Consider the following 16980-nt stretch of genomic DNA (forward strand, 5'->3'; position numbering starts at 1 on the left):
GGTTCTCACAAATTTGAAGCTTGAAATCACTTCAAAAGCAATGCCACTTACTTTGTTTGAGAATAATAATTAGATAAATTAAGAATGGTGGACATCCTAATTTGACAAAGAGCAATAAAAAGGTGCAAGCCATGGCTTGAAGTTATCCATTTGAAGCAAAGGGTTTCTCATTGAAGATTCATTCCAAGCATTTCATTCAAGCATCATATTTACACTATGGAGTTGCAAATGGATTGTGAAGATGGGAAGATGCACTTTTGTCCTTGGGGTTTGGTATGGTTTCCTTGTTATTTTAGATCTATGCCTTGTTACTTCATATTTAAATAATTACACACTTTTATATACATTTTGATTGCATTTAAATACCAAGATTTCACTCTTTAGGGTTGTATCTTGGCATTTTACATTACTATATCCTTTGCATTATACATACACAAACATTATCACACTTTTTACACTTTTCTAACAACTATTTGATAAGGTATAAATTACAAAAATAGGAGATCACCTAAGGTGAACTTCTATATAGCCATCAACACACACTTTTAGATTTGTAGGTTTCAAAACTCAAATTTAGATATAGATCCAGATACCCATTTGAAAGTTTGTTCTTGTTCCACGTTTTCTATTTTGAATTCCAATAGTATGGAATATATGTTGCATGTTTGAGTTATGTCGAACAATTTAGATTTACAGATCTAATTGCAGAACCAAAAAGGCAATCAGAAGACCTTCCCAAAGTCACTTCTTAGTTCTTGTACAAGTGGAATAGGCATATGTAAATTCTTAAAATTTTGAAATCTTTGTTTGAATGCAAAAAATCAGAATTGGAATATGAAATAAAATAGGAATTAATATTTCAATTTTGGCCCAAAAATGAGGTTTTGCAATTCCACCTAAATAGATGGAATAGGAATAGGAATACGTATTCCTATTTTATTTATTTTAGAAAACATAAATTTTTGGGTCCATGAATTCCTCATCAAATTCTGGCTGAACCAAACTGAAAATAAGAATATGTACCCCCATTTCTATTCCAAAATAAGTATTCTAGAATAACTATTCCTATTCCCGCAGCCAAATAGACCTATTAGGGCTCGTTTGGTGCGCAGAATAGGAATACGTATTCCAAAAATTGTGAATTCCTTGTTTGGATGCACCAAAATGGGATTGGAATACGAAGCAAAAATGGAATACATATTCCATTTTTGGCCCAAAAATGGGGTTTTGCAATTCCACCAAAATAAGTGGTATTGGAATACGTATTCCTATTCCATTTTTATTTATTTTAGAAAACATAAATTTTCGGGTCTGCAAATTCCCATCAAATATTCGCTGAACCAAACGGAAAACATGAATACGTTCTATTCCAGAATACATATTCCTATTCCAGAATACGTATTCCTATTCCGCTCACCAAACAGCCCTTAGGTAATAGGTTTTAAAGAGTCAACCTATTCCTACCACGGAACATAGACTTGCAGATTCCTGTTTTATTGTTTCAAAGTTGTCTAGTTCAGAAAATAAAACTTATCAGGATAGTCACAAAATTAGTCTCCAAAGTACTCTCCTTTCATTTACCATACCAAAATGTCTCCCGCGTCGTTGTTTCTTTCAATTAGAAAATATTTGGAGCGCTCCTGTCGTGCTCATAATCGGAACAAAAACACTCGCATGAGAAGAAATTTAGCACCACGATAATCGAAATACCCACTTATCTCAGACAAGCTTTTTTGTGGGAGGCCAGCTCACTGACTTTTGTTCGACTTTAAATGTCGTTCCACTGTGTTCTTCGGATTGAATTAACAGTTGAATGATGAAAGCATGCTGAAACTCAAACCTTTTATCTACTCTACCTTTTTATATACAACCAAACATCACAATGCCTGCTTAAAAGTTCGGTTAGCTTTCATAACTTACAATTCTACCATTGTTACTACTAGTGGGTTGTTGAAGGTTCAACATTGCTGTTCCAATCGATACACATATGCTGCCCTCTTACGGCAATGCAAACATAGAAAGGACGTCAATCATGTTCATGCTCTTATAATTAAAGCTGGGCTTCATTTAAACGTCTCCCTCTTGAATGAACTCCTTAGGATATACTCAAAATGTGACAGTTTGATCGATGCGCGTCAAGTGTTTGACAGAATGCCTGAAAGAGGCATCGTTTCGTGGACTCTGATGATAGGTGGATGTGTAAACTGTTCGAACTTTGAGAAGGCTGTTGGCCTTTTTAATGAAATGCGAGTGGCGGATATTAGGCCGAACAGCTTTACAGTGTGCACTATACTTAAGATCTGTGCAGTCTGGCCGCATTTGGGTTATCGGGTACAAGCTTATGCTGTAAAATGTGGATTAGAGTCTGATATGTTTGTAGGTAGTGCCTTGGTTGATATGCATGCTAAATTTGGCAGACTAGAAGATGCGAACAAGGCTTTTCAGAAATCGCAACGCGATGCAGTAGCATGGAATGTCATGATTGCTAGATATGCTGAGAAAGGGGACAAGTTGCAGGCCCTTGAGCTGTTTAGTCAGATGCATGGAAGAGACGTAGGCATCAGAGGAGATCAGTTCACATTTGCTACTGTAATTAGGGCATGTGCGCATCCAGAACAATGCTCTCAAATCCATGTCCAGATTGTCAAAATGGGTTTCGAGTCTGATAGTTATGTCAGGGGTTCCCTTGTTGACACTTATGCCAGGTATGGAAATCTAGATGCTGCACGCATGCTTTTAGACAAAAACAATGTAGTTGCATATAATGCAATGATTGCAGGGTATGTCCAGAACGGGGATCCTGAGAAGGCACTGGAGCTTTTCCAGAAAATGCACAGGATAGGAACGAATATGGAGATGGACCACTTCACTTTTGCAACTGTTCTTGGCGCGTCCTCTAGCCTAGCAGTTGATTACGGGCTTCAAATCCATGCTAGAATTGTCAAGAGTGAGTATGGACTGGATGAGTGTGTTGGTAATGCCCTTATTGACATGTATTCTAGACATGGAAGCATAGACGATGCCGAGAAAGTGTTCCACAAAATGAGAAAAACTGATCTGATTTCATGGACTGCACTGATCACAGGATACACCCAAAATGGATGTTATGAGGGGGCATTGAAACAATTTTGTAAGATGCAACTTATAAACATGAAGCCAAATGAGTTCACTTTTTCCAGCGTTCTCACTGCATGTGCCAACTTAGCATCTGAAGGCCAGGGCGGGCAGGTTTGTGTCCACACTATTAAAACTGGATACGATAAACATGTTTTTGTTGGCAGTACGCTGATTGATATGTATTGCAAATGTGGAAACATGGAGAAGGCACAGCAAGTGTTTGATAGAATGCCAGAGCTTAATGTAGTATCTTGGACTGCAATAATCGTAGGCTATGCCCAAAATGGTTATGGCAGACAGTCTCTTCAATTCTTTGCACGAATGCAACAATCAGGTATGAAACCAAACCATGTAACACTGGTAGGTGTTCTGTTTGCATGCAGTCATGTGGGTTTGATTGATGAAGGTTATAATTACTTCGAATCTATGAGTAGTGATTATGGTATCATACCAAGAGTCGAACATTATGCCTGCATGGTGGATATTCTCAGTCGCGCAGGACATTTGAAAGAGGCAAAAAACCTTATCATGGAAATGCCATTTCAGCCTTGTGCTTTGTTGTGGCGGATCTTACTTGGTGCGTGCAGAGTCCATGGTGACATAGAGCTTGGCAAATGTGCAGCAGAACATATTCTTGCGTTGGAACCCCAAGATGGACCTGCTTATGTGTTGCTGTCAAATGCCTACGCAGCGTCTGGAAAATGGATTGAGGCAGCACACATGAGGAGAATGATGAAAAATAGAGCAGTGAAAAAGGAACCATCGTGTAGTTGGATTGAATTGAAGAATCATGTGCATGTGTTTGGGCCAGGAGAAAGATCAAAATCACATATAAGAGAGAAAAAGCTTGATGAATTGCTCAGTCAGATGCAGGAAGTGTGGCCCGTGTGTGAAAGCACCTGTTTTGCTTTGCATGTTTTGGAGGAATCTAACGAATTTTCATTTTGAATCTAAGAATGGGTTTGTCTGATTGGTATGACTTAAGCTGGTTTTCATGGAGGCTTCACAACCTATTTTTAAGAAGAGAGATCTCACGAAGTCAAATATAAAATATAAGACAAATAAATATTGGTAGAAAATTAATTAGAATAATATTATAGAAAATTATAGTCTTAATTTTAGGACAGTATGAATTTGACCAGGTTTAAAAAGTAGCAGTCGAAGATTTTCTTATTAGATTATATTTTTCCACTTATCAATTATTTTATTTCTTCTTAATTTGTATCAATTAATTTTATGTTAAATAAGAAAGTTCATGAAATCATAAGTTTATGTTGATCTCAAATTGGTTTTGACAATTGAGTGTCAATGCATTTAAAACATTTACTAAGTTTATGCCGAACTAGTGATGCATATCGAGTATAATATGTAAATATATAGATACCGAGTTGCAATGAGTTCCAAGTGATTCAAGTGCCGAGCAAGACAGTTGATGCCGAGTAGTTCAGGTGCCGAGCTAGAAACAAAATTACAGTATGTGTCGAGCATCAGTAACATCAAGTGCCGAGTAACATAGATTGGACATAGTTGTTTGTGATGACACAAACAACTATGTAAATCAGTTTTATGTTGACTTATGGATAGATCTCGAAGCTTTAAAGATAAGAACGAATCTATTTGAATTACTTATGTAATTACATGCAACCAATCAAAAAATAGGAAGAGTTAAGTAGCAAAATGGATGAATCTCAGCCGTAGATTCATACCTAACCCTAAACCACTAAAGTCTTTATAAGGAAGCCAAAGCCTCAACATTTTATATGATCGAGAGACAAGTGATGAAAGGATGATATCAAGGGGTGAATGATTGAATTGTTCAAAAAACATTCAAGGTGACTTAGTACTGTGAAAGAATTGCAGAATCAGTTTACAGGACAGAGGATCAAAGAAACAACATTGACATATCAGATCAGAGAGGATCAAGAAGGACATAATGGTGATCTGAAATCAACAAGATAAAGTTGTAAGTTGTATCAGACCAAAAGCTCTACTGTTACTTTCTAACAACTGTATCAGTTAGGGTAAATCCTTTCGACTAAGGTTGACTTAACAGTCATTATCAAATCCTTTAACAGGGTGACATTCAAAGTGAATGTTCTAAAGTCCTTTAATCAGGCACACTTCTAACAAGGTGTTAAAATCCTCTAACAAGGTGGGACTTAACAATCCTTGTAAGCCTTTTATAGGGCAGGCCTTTCACGGGGCAGATCATATTTCATGGTCAACTTATTGTAACCGTAATTGGTGACACTTTATTGCTACAGGAGTAAAGATTTGTGGGTGTCATCCCCACCCTAGTTTTACCTTCGCATTTGGAGGGTTTCTGGGTAATCATATCAGGTGTCAAGTGTATGTGTGCTTACATGTTTTGATGCATTTATTTTACATGTTATTTTCAGTTCATATATTATACGCATCTAATGAATGGTGAAAATGTTTTAATTGTTGAAGTTTGAACTTCTGATTCACACCCCCCCACCCCCCTCTCAGAAGTTTATATTTCCCATTTAGTAATTCCAACAATTGGTATCAGAGCTAAGTTCTCAAAAGGAGAAGCTTTATAGCTTAGAGAAAAGCTCTTGAAATGGAAGTTTACAAACTAGGAAAGATTATTGAAAACCAAGCAATTGAGATCCAGCTCATTCTGCATTCACTGGATGAAGCCAGAGAGGAGTTAAGGAAATCCTTAAAGAGAAGGAAAGAGATAGCCATTGCAGAGAATGACACATAATACAAAAAGATTGACACCACCAAGTTATTTGCAAATGGAGACTAAAATGAATTTGATGCAGCAATTGCAGATCTAATGGACAAGAACAGAGTAAAAACTGAGGAAATCAAAAATTTTAAAATAGAGCAAAAATTCCAAGCCATGATGCTATGTGAGGTAACTGAAAAAAAGAAGAGAGCTATAGAAGACAAGGTCACGATTGAAGAAGACAAGAGAACTCTAGCAAACAGACTAGAAGAAAATTCAACTGAGCTTACTAGAATCTCCAACATGCAATTAGATATCCTAAGCCAGATGATGAATGCTCACCATGAGTTGAATGTCAAAGACATTGAGATAACTGCATTGAAGTTGCAGAATGAACAACTACAAAGTGATCTGAGAAGAGAAAGAGATTGCTGAAAGTTTCAACAAGCCAAATGAAGCCATCAAGTACTTTGAACAATTACTAAAATCCCCTAGATATCCAACAATGATACATCAAGATTAGGCTACACAAGCACTAAAGAAGGAGAATCATCCAAAATTGCTGAAGAAAGGAATGACAAAGGTAAGCACTCCAAACCCACTTGTCATTATTGTGGTAAGAAAGGACATACTATTAATGTGTGCAGGAGCAAAAATACAAATCAACATGTCAAATGTAAGAACATGGATCACTGTCATAAGTGTAAAAAGTAAGGTCATCAAGCACATGAATGCAAAACCAAAACCATGCATGCACCAAGATTTGAAGGTTACTACTACAATTGTTAGAAATATGGACATAGAGCTTTTGAATGTAGATCAAAATCCACGTGGTCACCAAATACGTTAGCAAAAGTAAGGAGCCATGGATACTTCTACAACTAGGACTACAACACAAGACAAAGCTGTCATTATTGTCAAGATTATGGACATATCCCTGAGAATTGCATTTGAACACACTTCAGTGGTAACTACAATAGATGGTTGAGTCAAACTACATGCTTTAGCTGTTTGAAGACTGGTCATATCAGCAAGCATTGTCGAACAAGGTCAAAGGCACCTAATTGTGAATTCAACAAAGGAAAAGGCAAGGCAGATGTTGAACACACCAGAGGAGAGATGAACAAGACATGGAAAAAGAGAGATGGATGTAGTACATCAAATGGAGGGATCACTTCACCTAATAGGTCAAGTGGCCACACCTCATCAAACTAAGCAAAAACAGGTATGTGAGACTGATACTTAAAGTATTATATCATACATCAGTTCCAAAAGAAAGTAGCATTGAAAAGGATAAATTGGCATGCGTAAAGATGCAAGATGATGAGAAAAGTTTAAGGTTAAATCCTCAAATTTTCATGTTATTGCCAAGTGTGGAAAGTCTTCTATAGATGTCAAGTAAAATTCTAGTGAGTGTCGAGCTGCCAGCCAAAATCAGTTAGAGACGAGTCTGTAGTAGCTGTTGAGTGAGGGAAATCTCTATAGATGCTGAGTGGAATAGAAATCGTGTTAATGTTGAGTTTACAGTTGTACAAGCATTAAGCATTAAATGTGAAGTTTTGAAGGGTATATGATCGATTTTCACCCATTTTTCGTCATTGCGAATTCAAAGCAAGAACAAGCAGAGAAAAGAGGCGATTTATAATCCAGTGCGAAGCGATTGCAAAGATTCTAGCAATGATCCAACACTAGTTCATCAAATTTTAAAGGTATTCTTCATAAGCCAAGTTACGCAGTTTAAATTTGTTAAATCCTAGTTTGACAAAATGGCCTCCAGTTCGAAGAATGTGAAGGAGAAAGAAGTTTTTGAAGTTCAGTTAGTTAGTAATGAGGTCAAACAACTGAATTTTAAAGCTATTCTAGATATTGCCTATAAGCAAGACCTGTCAAGCACATTATCCATGATTCCACCTAAGGTCATAATAGTTCAAGATGTAAGAAAATGTTACAACTACAAAGTAGGAGGCATAGGTGACATGGAAATAAGGAAAGCTTATGATGAGTTGTGTGAAAACGATGTCTTGAAGGAAGAATTTAAGATTATTGAGAGAAAGGGTTTGACCTGTGCGCTAGAATTCCCCATAGTATTTTAAACTGAATGGATCAAAATAGTATTGAATAGAATACATTTGTGGTTGGAAGGTGGACCAATCAAAATCTCGAAAAGAATTGTTCATAGGGTGACTAGTTTTCCAACCCTAGATCAGCCAAAGACCCTACAGAGTGACTCAAAAGAGGTTATTGAGAAGAATACAGGTGCAAAATGGAATAAGCGAGGAATGACCATTGATACCATTACAGACCCATTACTTGACTTTGCAATTAGGGTTATTTCTCACAAATTTTATCAATCAAGCAAGTTAAATAGTGTACCCTGCATTGCAATTGATGTTGGCTACAAAAATGTCAATAAAGATCATACTTATGATCTTGCAGAGCTCCAATTACAACAAATAATTAAAAATCTTGGAGCAGTTAGGAAAACAAAGAGTGCTCAATGCAAATTTGGATCAATTCTAATTTGCATATTCTTATATGTTCAAAACACATTTCCATCTTTTGGCACAGTTGGATGGAAAACAAATAGATCAGTGGCTATCCAAATCAATGAGTATATTGAGTAGATGGGAGAGAACTTTGAGACAATTATGACAAGCTATTTTGAAGACTTTAAGAAGCCTATAAAGTAGCGGATGAGGATACATGTCGCTCTAGTTGAACAATACTACAATGACATATGTTTTCTTGTAGATATTGATTACACATACATATAGGTTGTTGTACCTAGAGTTAGATGGCTAAGACCCTTAGGCTATGAGATCAATGTTGATGAAGCCTCAACTACCATCACTTCACTTCTTGCTGAAGAGATTGATAAAAGTGCCAAGATATTTGGTAACAATGATGCAATGAAGTCCAAAGTTGAAATGGAGTTGAAGACAACCTCCACACTGAAGAAGAAAGACAAATTAGTAAGGAAATTGAAGGCCAAATTTGGTGAGGGAGCAGGTGATGAGGAAGAAGAAGATGATGAAGAGGATGAAGACGAAAAAGAGGTACAAACTCAAGAACCTCTAGCTTTGACCCAAGGCATGGGTGAGGACATTGAGGAAGAAGAAGGTGCTGAGGAAGAGGAAGAAGAGGAAACCAAGGAAGCACAAACAAAACCCAAGAAAAGAAAGGTCAAGGCACAGCCTATGGCAAGAACAAAGGGAAAGAAGACTGCTAAGCCTAGCCCAACAAAGCTAACAACACCTACAACCAAGACAAGCACAAGGGCCACTACACAAAAGGCCAAAGAGCAAGCCAAAGAGAAGACAAAGGCTATTGAATAGAAGGGCTCAGTGTAGAAGAAACAGAGGAGAAAATACATTGCTCAATCTGAAACTGATGATGAAAGGACATAATCTGAAGATACAAGCCAATTTAGAGTGGTAAGTCATGCTCCAAAATCTGATCTTGAGAACATTTGTGAAAATGTTGGGAATAATGCAGAATTAATTGGCTTGAAAAATGTTGATTTTGGAAAACTTGGTGGAGAAGAGAAAAATATGATTGAGGAATCAATATATGCAATGATGTCTAAATTCAAGGACACTCCACTTGAATTAGACAATAAAATGCCAAAGGAGTTGTATACTATTTTGAAAATAAGTGGCATTATTGTTTAAACCTGGAAAAACAAATAAGAGAATCAACACTAGCCCAGGTGATGTTAGAGCTGACAAAAGGACAAATTGTCAAAGCAAATAAGAAGTATGGTGGCAGATTTGCACCAAAATACAGGGCATTCAGCATACTTCAGAACAATATTGAAGATGTTGTTAAGAAATCCATTCAAATGTGGAAATTAATCTATGGTTTGACAATAGTCAAAGAAGGAGAAGAGGATCCCTTTGAAGGAAGAAACAATGAAGAAGAAGATGAAGACAAGGGGGAAGATACAAAAAAAGATAATACTATTGTGGAGGAGACACAAAAGAAGACAGATGAGATAGCTACAATTGAAGAGCAGTAGGAAAAACAGAGTGTGCAAGACACACAGATGTCCAACATGAGCCCTCCACATGACACAAGCATGACTGTAGAAATTGTAACTATAGAGGATGTTCCTGATAGTTCAACTCAGAACATCAACCCCTTAACTGCAGAAGACCTGAAGAAGATCCTTGAACAATCCACACTGCAAGCCAAATTGTGTGAAAATCCAATATTGGTCAGTATTGATGAACTTCAGAAGGTAGTAGCTAACATTACAAGGGATAAGGTGAATACACAAGAAAAACCTTCTGCCATCCCTTCAACTACTTGTGCTCAACCTTTAGTACAAACATCAAAAGACACATCTACAAAGGTTGACACAACTGTCAGAATTGACGTAGTTGAACAAACACAAACTGCAATAGAAGGAAAATAAACCACTAATGTTCAACTTGATGCACAAACACAAGGTGCAAGTCAGATTATTGTAATTGACCAAGGCAAATCTGAAGAAAATAAGGACATACCAAAGGAAAAGGAGCAAGAAGCCATACAAGCATTGGTAAATCTACCAACATTTGGCTCTCCTACAAAAGCCCTTCAGAAGCCGAGCACTAAAGTTGTACCACTGCAGATATTAGAACTAGGCTCAAATTTCTCTAATGTTGCTAAGGTATTTCACTATGGAGATGCAACTCTAGATGAAAGAGTAGTGATACCTAAGTATGATTATGCAACCATAACTTTAGAACAAATAGGCATTATGCAAGAAGCCTTGGAAAAGAAGAAAAATCAGGAAATACTCAGAAAGGAGTATAGATAGAGGCAAGCATTGCAAGAAATAAAAAACATCTTCCTAGATGCTTTCATTTTGCCAACACCTGAAGAATCCAAGCTACTATTGGAACATCTATCAGATATTGTGGAATAGGTGAACAATGAAGACCAAGATACTAATGATAAACTTATGGAATGGTCAGAAAGGAAATTTCAAGGAAAAGTCAATGAATAGATATCTGGTGACATAACACTAGCGCAAGTTGAATTGGCTACAAAAATTGAGAAAGTGAAGAAGGTACTTGAGAACATATTCTCATTATACACCAAACTATGTGATCCCACACTCTTCACACAAGAAACAAGCCATAGAATTCTGAGTCTCGAGAGAAACTTAAAAGTTTCAAGTATGCAACTACCTCAGAACCTAGCTCAGAGTGAGAAGCATTTCCATTCATTGCTTCAGTCACAAAGTCAACTAGCCATGTTAATAATAGAAGAGGCTAATATAAGAGCCAAGTTGACTAACATCCAAGCCTCCCTTACCCCTCATATGGAGATACTACACAAAGAACTAAGATTTGCAAAAACTTTGTTGAAGAAAGATCCAAATCTTTCTACATTAGATGGACTAGTTCACCTTGCAGCAGAGATAGCAATACAAATAAAGTCGCTAGATGTTGCATGTGACAACTGGGATGTTGCTTTGAAAATAATAATGGAGGTCCACAAAAATTTTTTGGACAAATACACAATCAGTGTATAGACCCTTTGACATAAGTGTCAAAAAGGGGGAGATAGAAAGAAAAGGGAGATAAATAAACAAGGGGGAGATAAAGAAAAATAAAGAAAAAGGGGAGATAAACCAAAGGGGGAGCACAAAAAAAAGGGGGAGCAAACAGAAGAATAGAAAAAGAGCAAAAATAGAGTATATCAAATAAAGAGTATCACCACAATTGAAGACAAAGAGTATTAACTAGATACTAATCTACTTAGAATGAAGAACAGATTTTGAATACAAAATAGGCACATTAACTCAGGGGGAGTTACAAAATTTTGAAGTACATAGTATATTAGAAAATTTTGCAATTTTGAAGTTTTGTATATATGTCAAGTTGTGGACACATATTATACTCTAGAAGATTAGATTTGTTATGTATAGTTAAGTTTTTTTGACACTCATGTCAAAGGGGGAGATTTGTTGATCTCAGATTGGCTTTGACAATTGAGTGTCAACACACTTAAGACATTTACTAAGTTCATGCCAAACTAGTAATGCATGTCCAGTATAATATGTAAATATATAGATGTCGAGTTGCAATGAGTGTCGAGTCACTCATGTGCCAAGTGATTCAAGTGCCGAGCAAGACAGTTGATGCTGAGTAGTTCAGGTGCCAAGCCAAAAATAGAATTATAGTATGTGTCAAGCATCAGTAACATCAAGTGCCGAGTAACATAGATTGGACATAGTTGTTTGTGATGGCACAAACAACTATGTAAACCATTTTTATGCCAACTTATGGATAGATCTTGAAGCTTTAAAAATAAGAACAAATCTATTTGAATTACCTATATAATTACATGCAGCCAATCAAAAAATAGGAAGAGTTAAGCAGTAAAACAGATGAATCTCAGTTGTAGATTCATACCTAACCCTAAGCCACCAAAGTCTTTATAAGGAAGATGAAGCCCCAACATTTTATATGATTGAGAGAGAAGTGATAGAAGGATGATATCAAGGGGTGAATGATTGAATTGTTCAAAAAACATTCAAGGTGACTTAGTAGTGTGAAAGAATTGCATAATCAGTTTACAGAACAGAGGATCGAAGACACAACATTGACATATCATATCAGAGAGGATCAAGAAGGACAGAATGGTGATCTGAAATCAACAAGATAAAGTTGTAAGTTGGATCAGATCAAAAGCTCTACTATTACTTTCTAACAATTGTATCTGTTAGGGTAAATCCTTTGGACTATGGTTGACTTAACAATCATTATCAAATATTTTAATAGGGTGACATTCCAAGTGAATGTTCTAAAGTCCTTTAATCAAACACACTTCTAACAAGGTGTTAAAATCCTCTAACAAGGTGGGATTTAATAGTCCTTGTAAGCCTTTAATAGGGTAGGCCTTTTACAGGGCAGATCATGTTTCATGGTCAACTTATTGTAACCGTAATTGGTGACACTTTATTGCTACAAGAGTAAAGATTTGTGGGTGTCATCCCCACCCTAGTTTTACCTTCTCATTTGGAGGGTTTCTGGGTAATCATATTAGGTGTCAAGTGTATGTGTGCATACATGTTTTGATGCATTTACTTTACATGTTATTTTCAATTCATATATTACATGCATCTAATGAATTGTGAAAAGGTTTTAATTGCTAAAGTTTGAACTTCTAATTCACACTCCCCCCCCCCCACCCACCCCCCCTCGCCTCTCAGAAGTATATATCTCCCATTTGTAATTCCAATAGCTTCTAGATTCCATCAATAAGATAAACTTTGAAAATAAAGAAATATTTAGAAGGAATTCTAACTTATCGAATGTCTTGATAATTGCAAAAAGTGTTGAGATGTTAGATAGCAACATAGCTAAGATAAGATTCTAGAATTCTTCACTTGCCAAATCTAACACTGGCTATCTAATAATTTTTTCTACGAAGGGTTCAGACCTGTGATGCAACCCAATAGAGGCACAAGGTCTGCAAGCTACCAACCAATGAAGGTCACTAGAAAAATGTTTTAGGAACCTGATACAAACCCACTCGTGCCTGAAACCTCTTTGGCTTAGAGCTAAGGGCTGAGGGGTATATGCACCACCAAAATTGCTTGGGGCATGATTCCAACCTCATTTGTTATGATGTCGGAGCCTTGCACTGACTTTATATCTGGTGGATTCATTGAGAACCTTTCAAAATCACTAGTAGACCAAGGGCCCCATTGACTACTGTTTGGTATTTTCTTGTTTCAAAGTTTTGTAGATGTTTTTCTTAATGTCCAAGGCATCTAGTGATCTATATTAGAGACTTCTTGTTTACATTTTGTTGTTCTTGATTTCAAGATTGACACTACTATGTAGACTGAATTGTACCTACAACTTTTATTTTTAAATTGGTCTAAATAGTTGATTTTTTAGTAAGTTCCTTAAGGCCCCACTTCGTTACAAGAATTGGGTGGGAATAGGAAAATCTAAATACCTCCATTCGCCATTTTGATGTTTGTTTGCAAAATACAAAATTGGAATTAGAATCCACTGATCCTAATTTGAGCCCAAAATGAGCATAAAAGAATTCCTAAAAAATGATGGAATAAGAATAGCTTATTCTTATTACAATTTTTAATAAACCCAATTTGATGGATTGTCGAGTCCGTGACTTTGTTGTCTGATTTTATTTTGCCACTCAAATGCATTTTTGGACTATTTTCTTCGTTCATTATAAGATATAAAGTAGGTCAACAATTTTTAACATTTAATATGTGTTTTATTTTAAATGACAAAAAAGACTAATATAAAATTTGATGTCTTTTCTAAAGTTTCATAAAATTATTTTTACAAATGAATCTTGTGTTTAGTCTTATAATTAAAACTATGTTGAAAGATCATTTAAATATCATATTTTTTGTATTTTTTATTTTCCTTAATATATTTTAAAATAAAATGATTTTAGTTTTGATCTTAAAATAATTTAACTTAAATTAGAATTAAGTTTATAATATAACTCTGAATTACAATGGTTGTGGTATATCTTTCACTTATAAAGTCAATTTAAAAAATAAAATAAAGGCTAATTTAAATTAATTTGACTTTTTAAAAAATTAATAATAAATCAATTTTAATAAATAATAAATAATTATTATTAAAATTTTAAAACAAAACTTATCCTAATTCCTATTTCAATTGTTGCAACCAAACATAGAATATGCATATTTCAACTCCTATTTCAGGTCAATCAAACAGGTCCAAATGATATTCTAGAACTTATTTTAAGAATGCACAAATACCATAAGAGAGCTTGTTCCAGCATAGATGAATGTTGCATTTGGCAATTCTTGTAGCCAAACAGGCCCTAAAGAACGAGATTCATCGATAAAGTGGTGTTAAGAACCAAGTAAATAGTCAATCAATCAATTCCCCAAGGCATATAATAGTGGTAATTATCAACTTTCAAACACCCTCATAAGCACAAGTAATTTGTTTAAGGGAAATAATCTAGTAGCTATACATGTATCACTACTTGTAGTATTTGTTGATTTACTTTTAAATATCTTTTAGCAATATTATATCAATAGTTGTGATTTTAAAGTTGGTGGTGTTGATAATGACTATTCATAATTGAAATGTATTCCTTAGATCTAAAAAGTTGTAAATCATGAATTTTCACATTAACCATCAATTAAACATGACATAGTACAAATCAATGATCTCACTTTTTTATGGCCTTTCTAGACTCTCTAAAAAAAGTATTGGTGTGGAATCATATTTGATGATGTGAACTTGAAACCTTAGCTAGGAAGGGACTTGCTAAATAAGCTACTCCAAAAAATTGGGAGGGAACTTGCTAAATAAGCTCCTCCAAAAAATTGGAAGGGATTTAATTTTTGTATGTAAGATTTTGAGAAACATAAAGTTAAGTTGTTCAACTATTGGGGGTCCTTGCCCCTAAGGCATCCTTTCCATAATATTTTCTTGCTTGGGAAAAACCTTAAATTCATTTAATGAAAATCATTCAAAAAAAAAATTTTATAATCAAATACAAACTTCAAGACAACTCTAACTTGTAAAAATCAACTTGAATTCCTTGTTCAAGCACTTTTGTAAGAAAACCTACAAAAATGGGCTACAAATATCAAGAGATGAATATATGTCTATCCTTGAGATCAAACTCCTATAAGTTTGGTGATTTTATATTAAGGCCTGTAAATATGAATTATTTATGGGAAAGAATGCAAACTCATAAAAGAACCCCAATTATTTATAAAACTTTTCAAAGGGGGTTAGTTCACACTTTAGTTTTCTAAAGCTAGTAAAATTTATTGACCTAGCATTACTCATGTTAAATAGTATACCCAAAAAATTAGGGAGGTAAACATAGTGGAGGATAATTAACCATTAGATGGATTATCCCAAAGAATCACTTTTAAACTCTCATGAGAGGATGAATGTGTAGAGGTGACTAAAGAAATTTGAGAAACATTTTATGGAAATAAAAAAATGAATCTAAAACAACATTGGTGTGATCTTTATCTAAGTTGGCTTTCTTATATGGTTCCCACTAGGCTTTTGTTGCAATTTTTAAAATGTGATAGTCCTTATGCAAAATAGTTAATTCATATATAATGTACTAAAAATGGGAGTCAAAAAGTTCTTTTACAAGAAAGGTTAAGTGTGTAATAACATCATGGTTATGTTGATTTTGCTGAGTGTGAACCTTTAGCTGCAAGAGTTCAATAAGTTTTGTGTGAAATGCAAGCATCATGCAAGATAAGAATTTGTTTATGCAAGTAAATTAGTCCAATTAAGCGATTTGGAGCCCACAGGAATATCATCGCCAATGAGAGCAACATATTGTAACCAATATGGAATATTGGTTAGCAATATATTGTAACCAATATAGAATATGTAACTTCCGGGACTCATCTATATGCATAAAATCACATAATTTAGGAGATAACCCAATAGTATATGACATAACATGTGATGTGTCATTTTGGGCTTCTATAAGTTTAAGAGCATATTTGAGGGTTGAAATAGGTTTAGTAAAAAGCATGTAAATAAGGCCAAGATGAAACCTATATGGACAAAGGCCACATTTTAGCCAACGAAAGTCACCAACTTCAAAATAACAGGCATGTGAACAAGCTTGCTCCAAGGAATATTTTATGTTGACCTTCAGAGGCTGTGAATGTTAGAGTAAAGGTTTATTAACTTTATCTACACTTAAGAGTTCATTGTTGCTTTCACTATCCAATCACTATTGAAGTGTGACTTTTGTCTCTTCATGTGGATGACATTTAAAATGAATCATGTGGGTGACATTTAATATAAGTTTTCTTTCATTAAATTTCATATTATCCCTTTAGGATTAGGTCAACTTTAGGGTTTCCTAAAGTGGTTTGGTTGATTTCCTTTATAAGCATATCACTCCTCTTCTTTTTGTAACTTGCAATCCAACATCTTAAGATGCTTTATCTCTCATATTGAGGGTTTTCTCTCTTGTTTTAGTTGGTTTATTAATGTGAATACTTTCTTTCACTTGCAAAGTTCCCTTCTCTTATTTTGATTCTCTTTTCCTCCTGACAGGTTATTTTCTCGTAGGTGTTTCAAGTGGCTTCTGTCAAGTTGGGTTTTGCATCCATTTTACACACTAACTCCTACATGGTATCAGAGCTTTTCCTGTAG

At 35.2% G+C, this 16980-nt stretch overlaps 1 protein-coding gene across 1 annotated transcript; it reads left to right on the plus strand.

Moving 5' to 3' along the window:
- Positions 1 to 1493: 1493 nt before the first annotated feature.
- LOC149532254 (pentatricopeptide repeat-containing protein At2g13600-like) lies at positions 1494 to 4101 on the plus strand. Its single transcript, XM_089806915.1, has 2 exons — positions 1494 to 2947; positions 3086 to 4101. Exons 1-2 carry the CDS (start codon positions 1825 to 1827, stop codon positions 4063 to 4065), a joined length of 2103 nt encoding a protein of 700 aa, XP_089663041.1. The 5' UTR covers positions 1494 to 1824; the 3' UTR covers positions 4066 to 4101.
- The last annotated feature ends 12879 nt before the right edge of the window (positions 4102 to 16980 follow it).

This window comes from Cupressus sempervirens, chromosome 10 (genome assembly GCF_028749045.1).
Source record: "Cupressus sempervirens isolate cs-2001-9-10 chromosome 10, ASM2874904v1, whole genome shotgun sequence".
Lineage (NCBI taxonomy): Eukaryota > Viridiplantae > Streptophyta > Pinopsida > Cupressales > Cupressaceae > Cupressus > Cupressus sempervirens.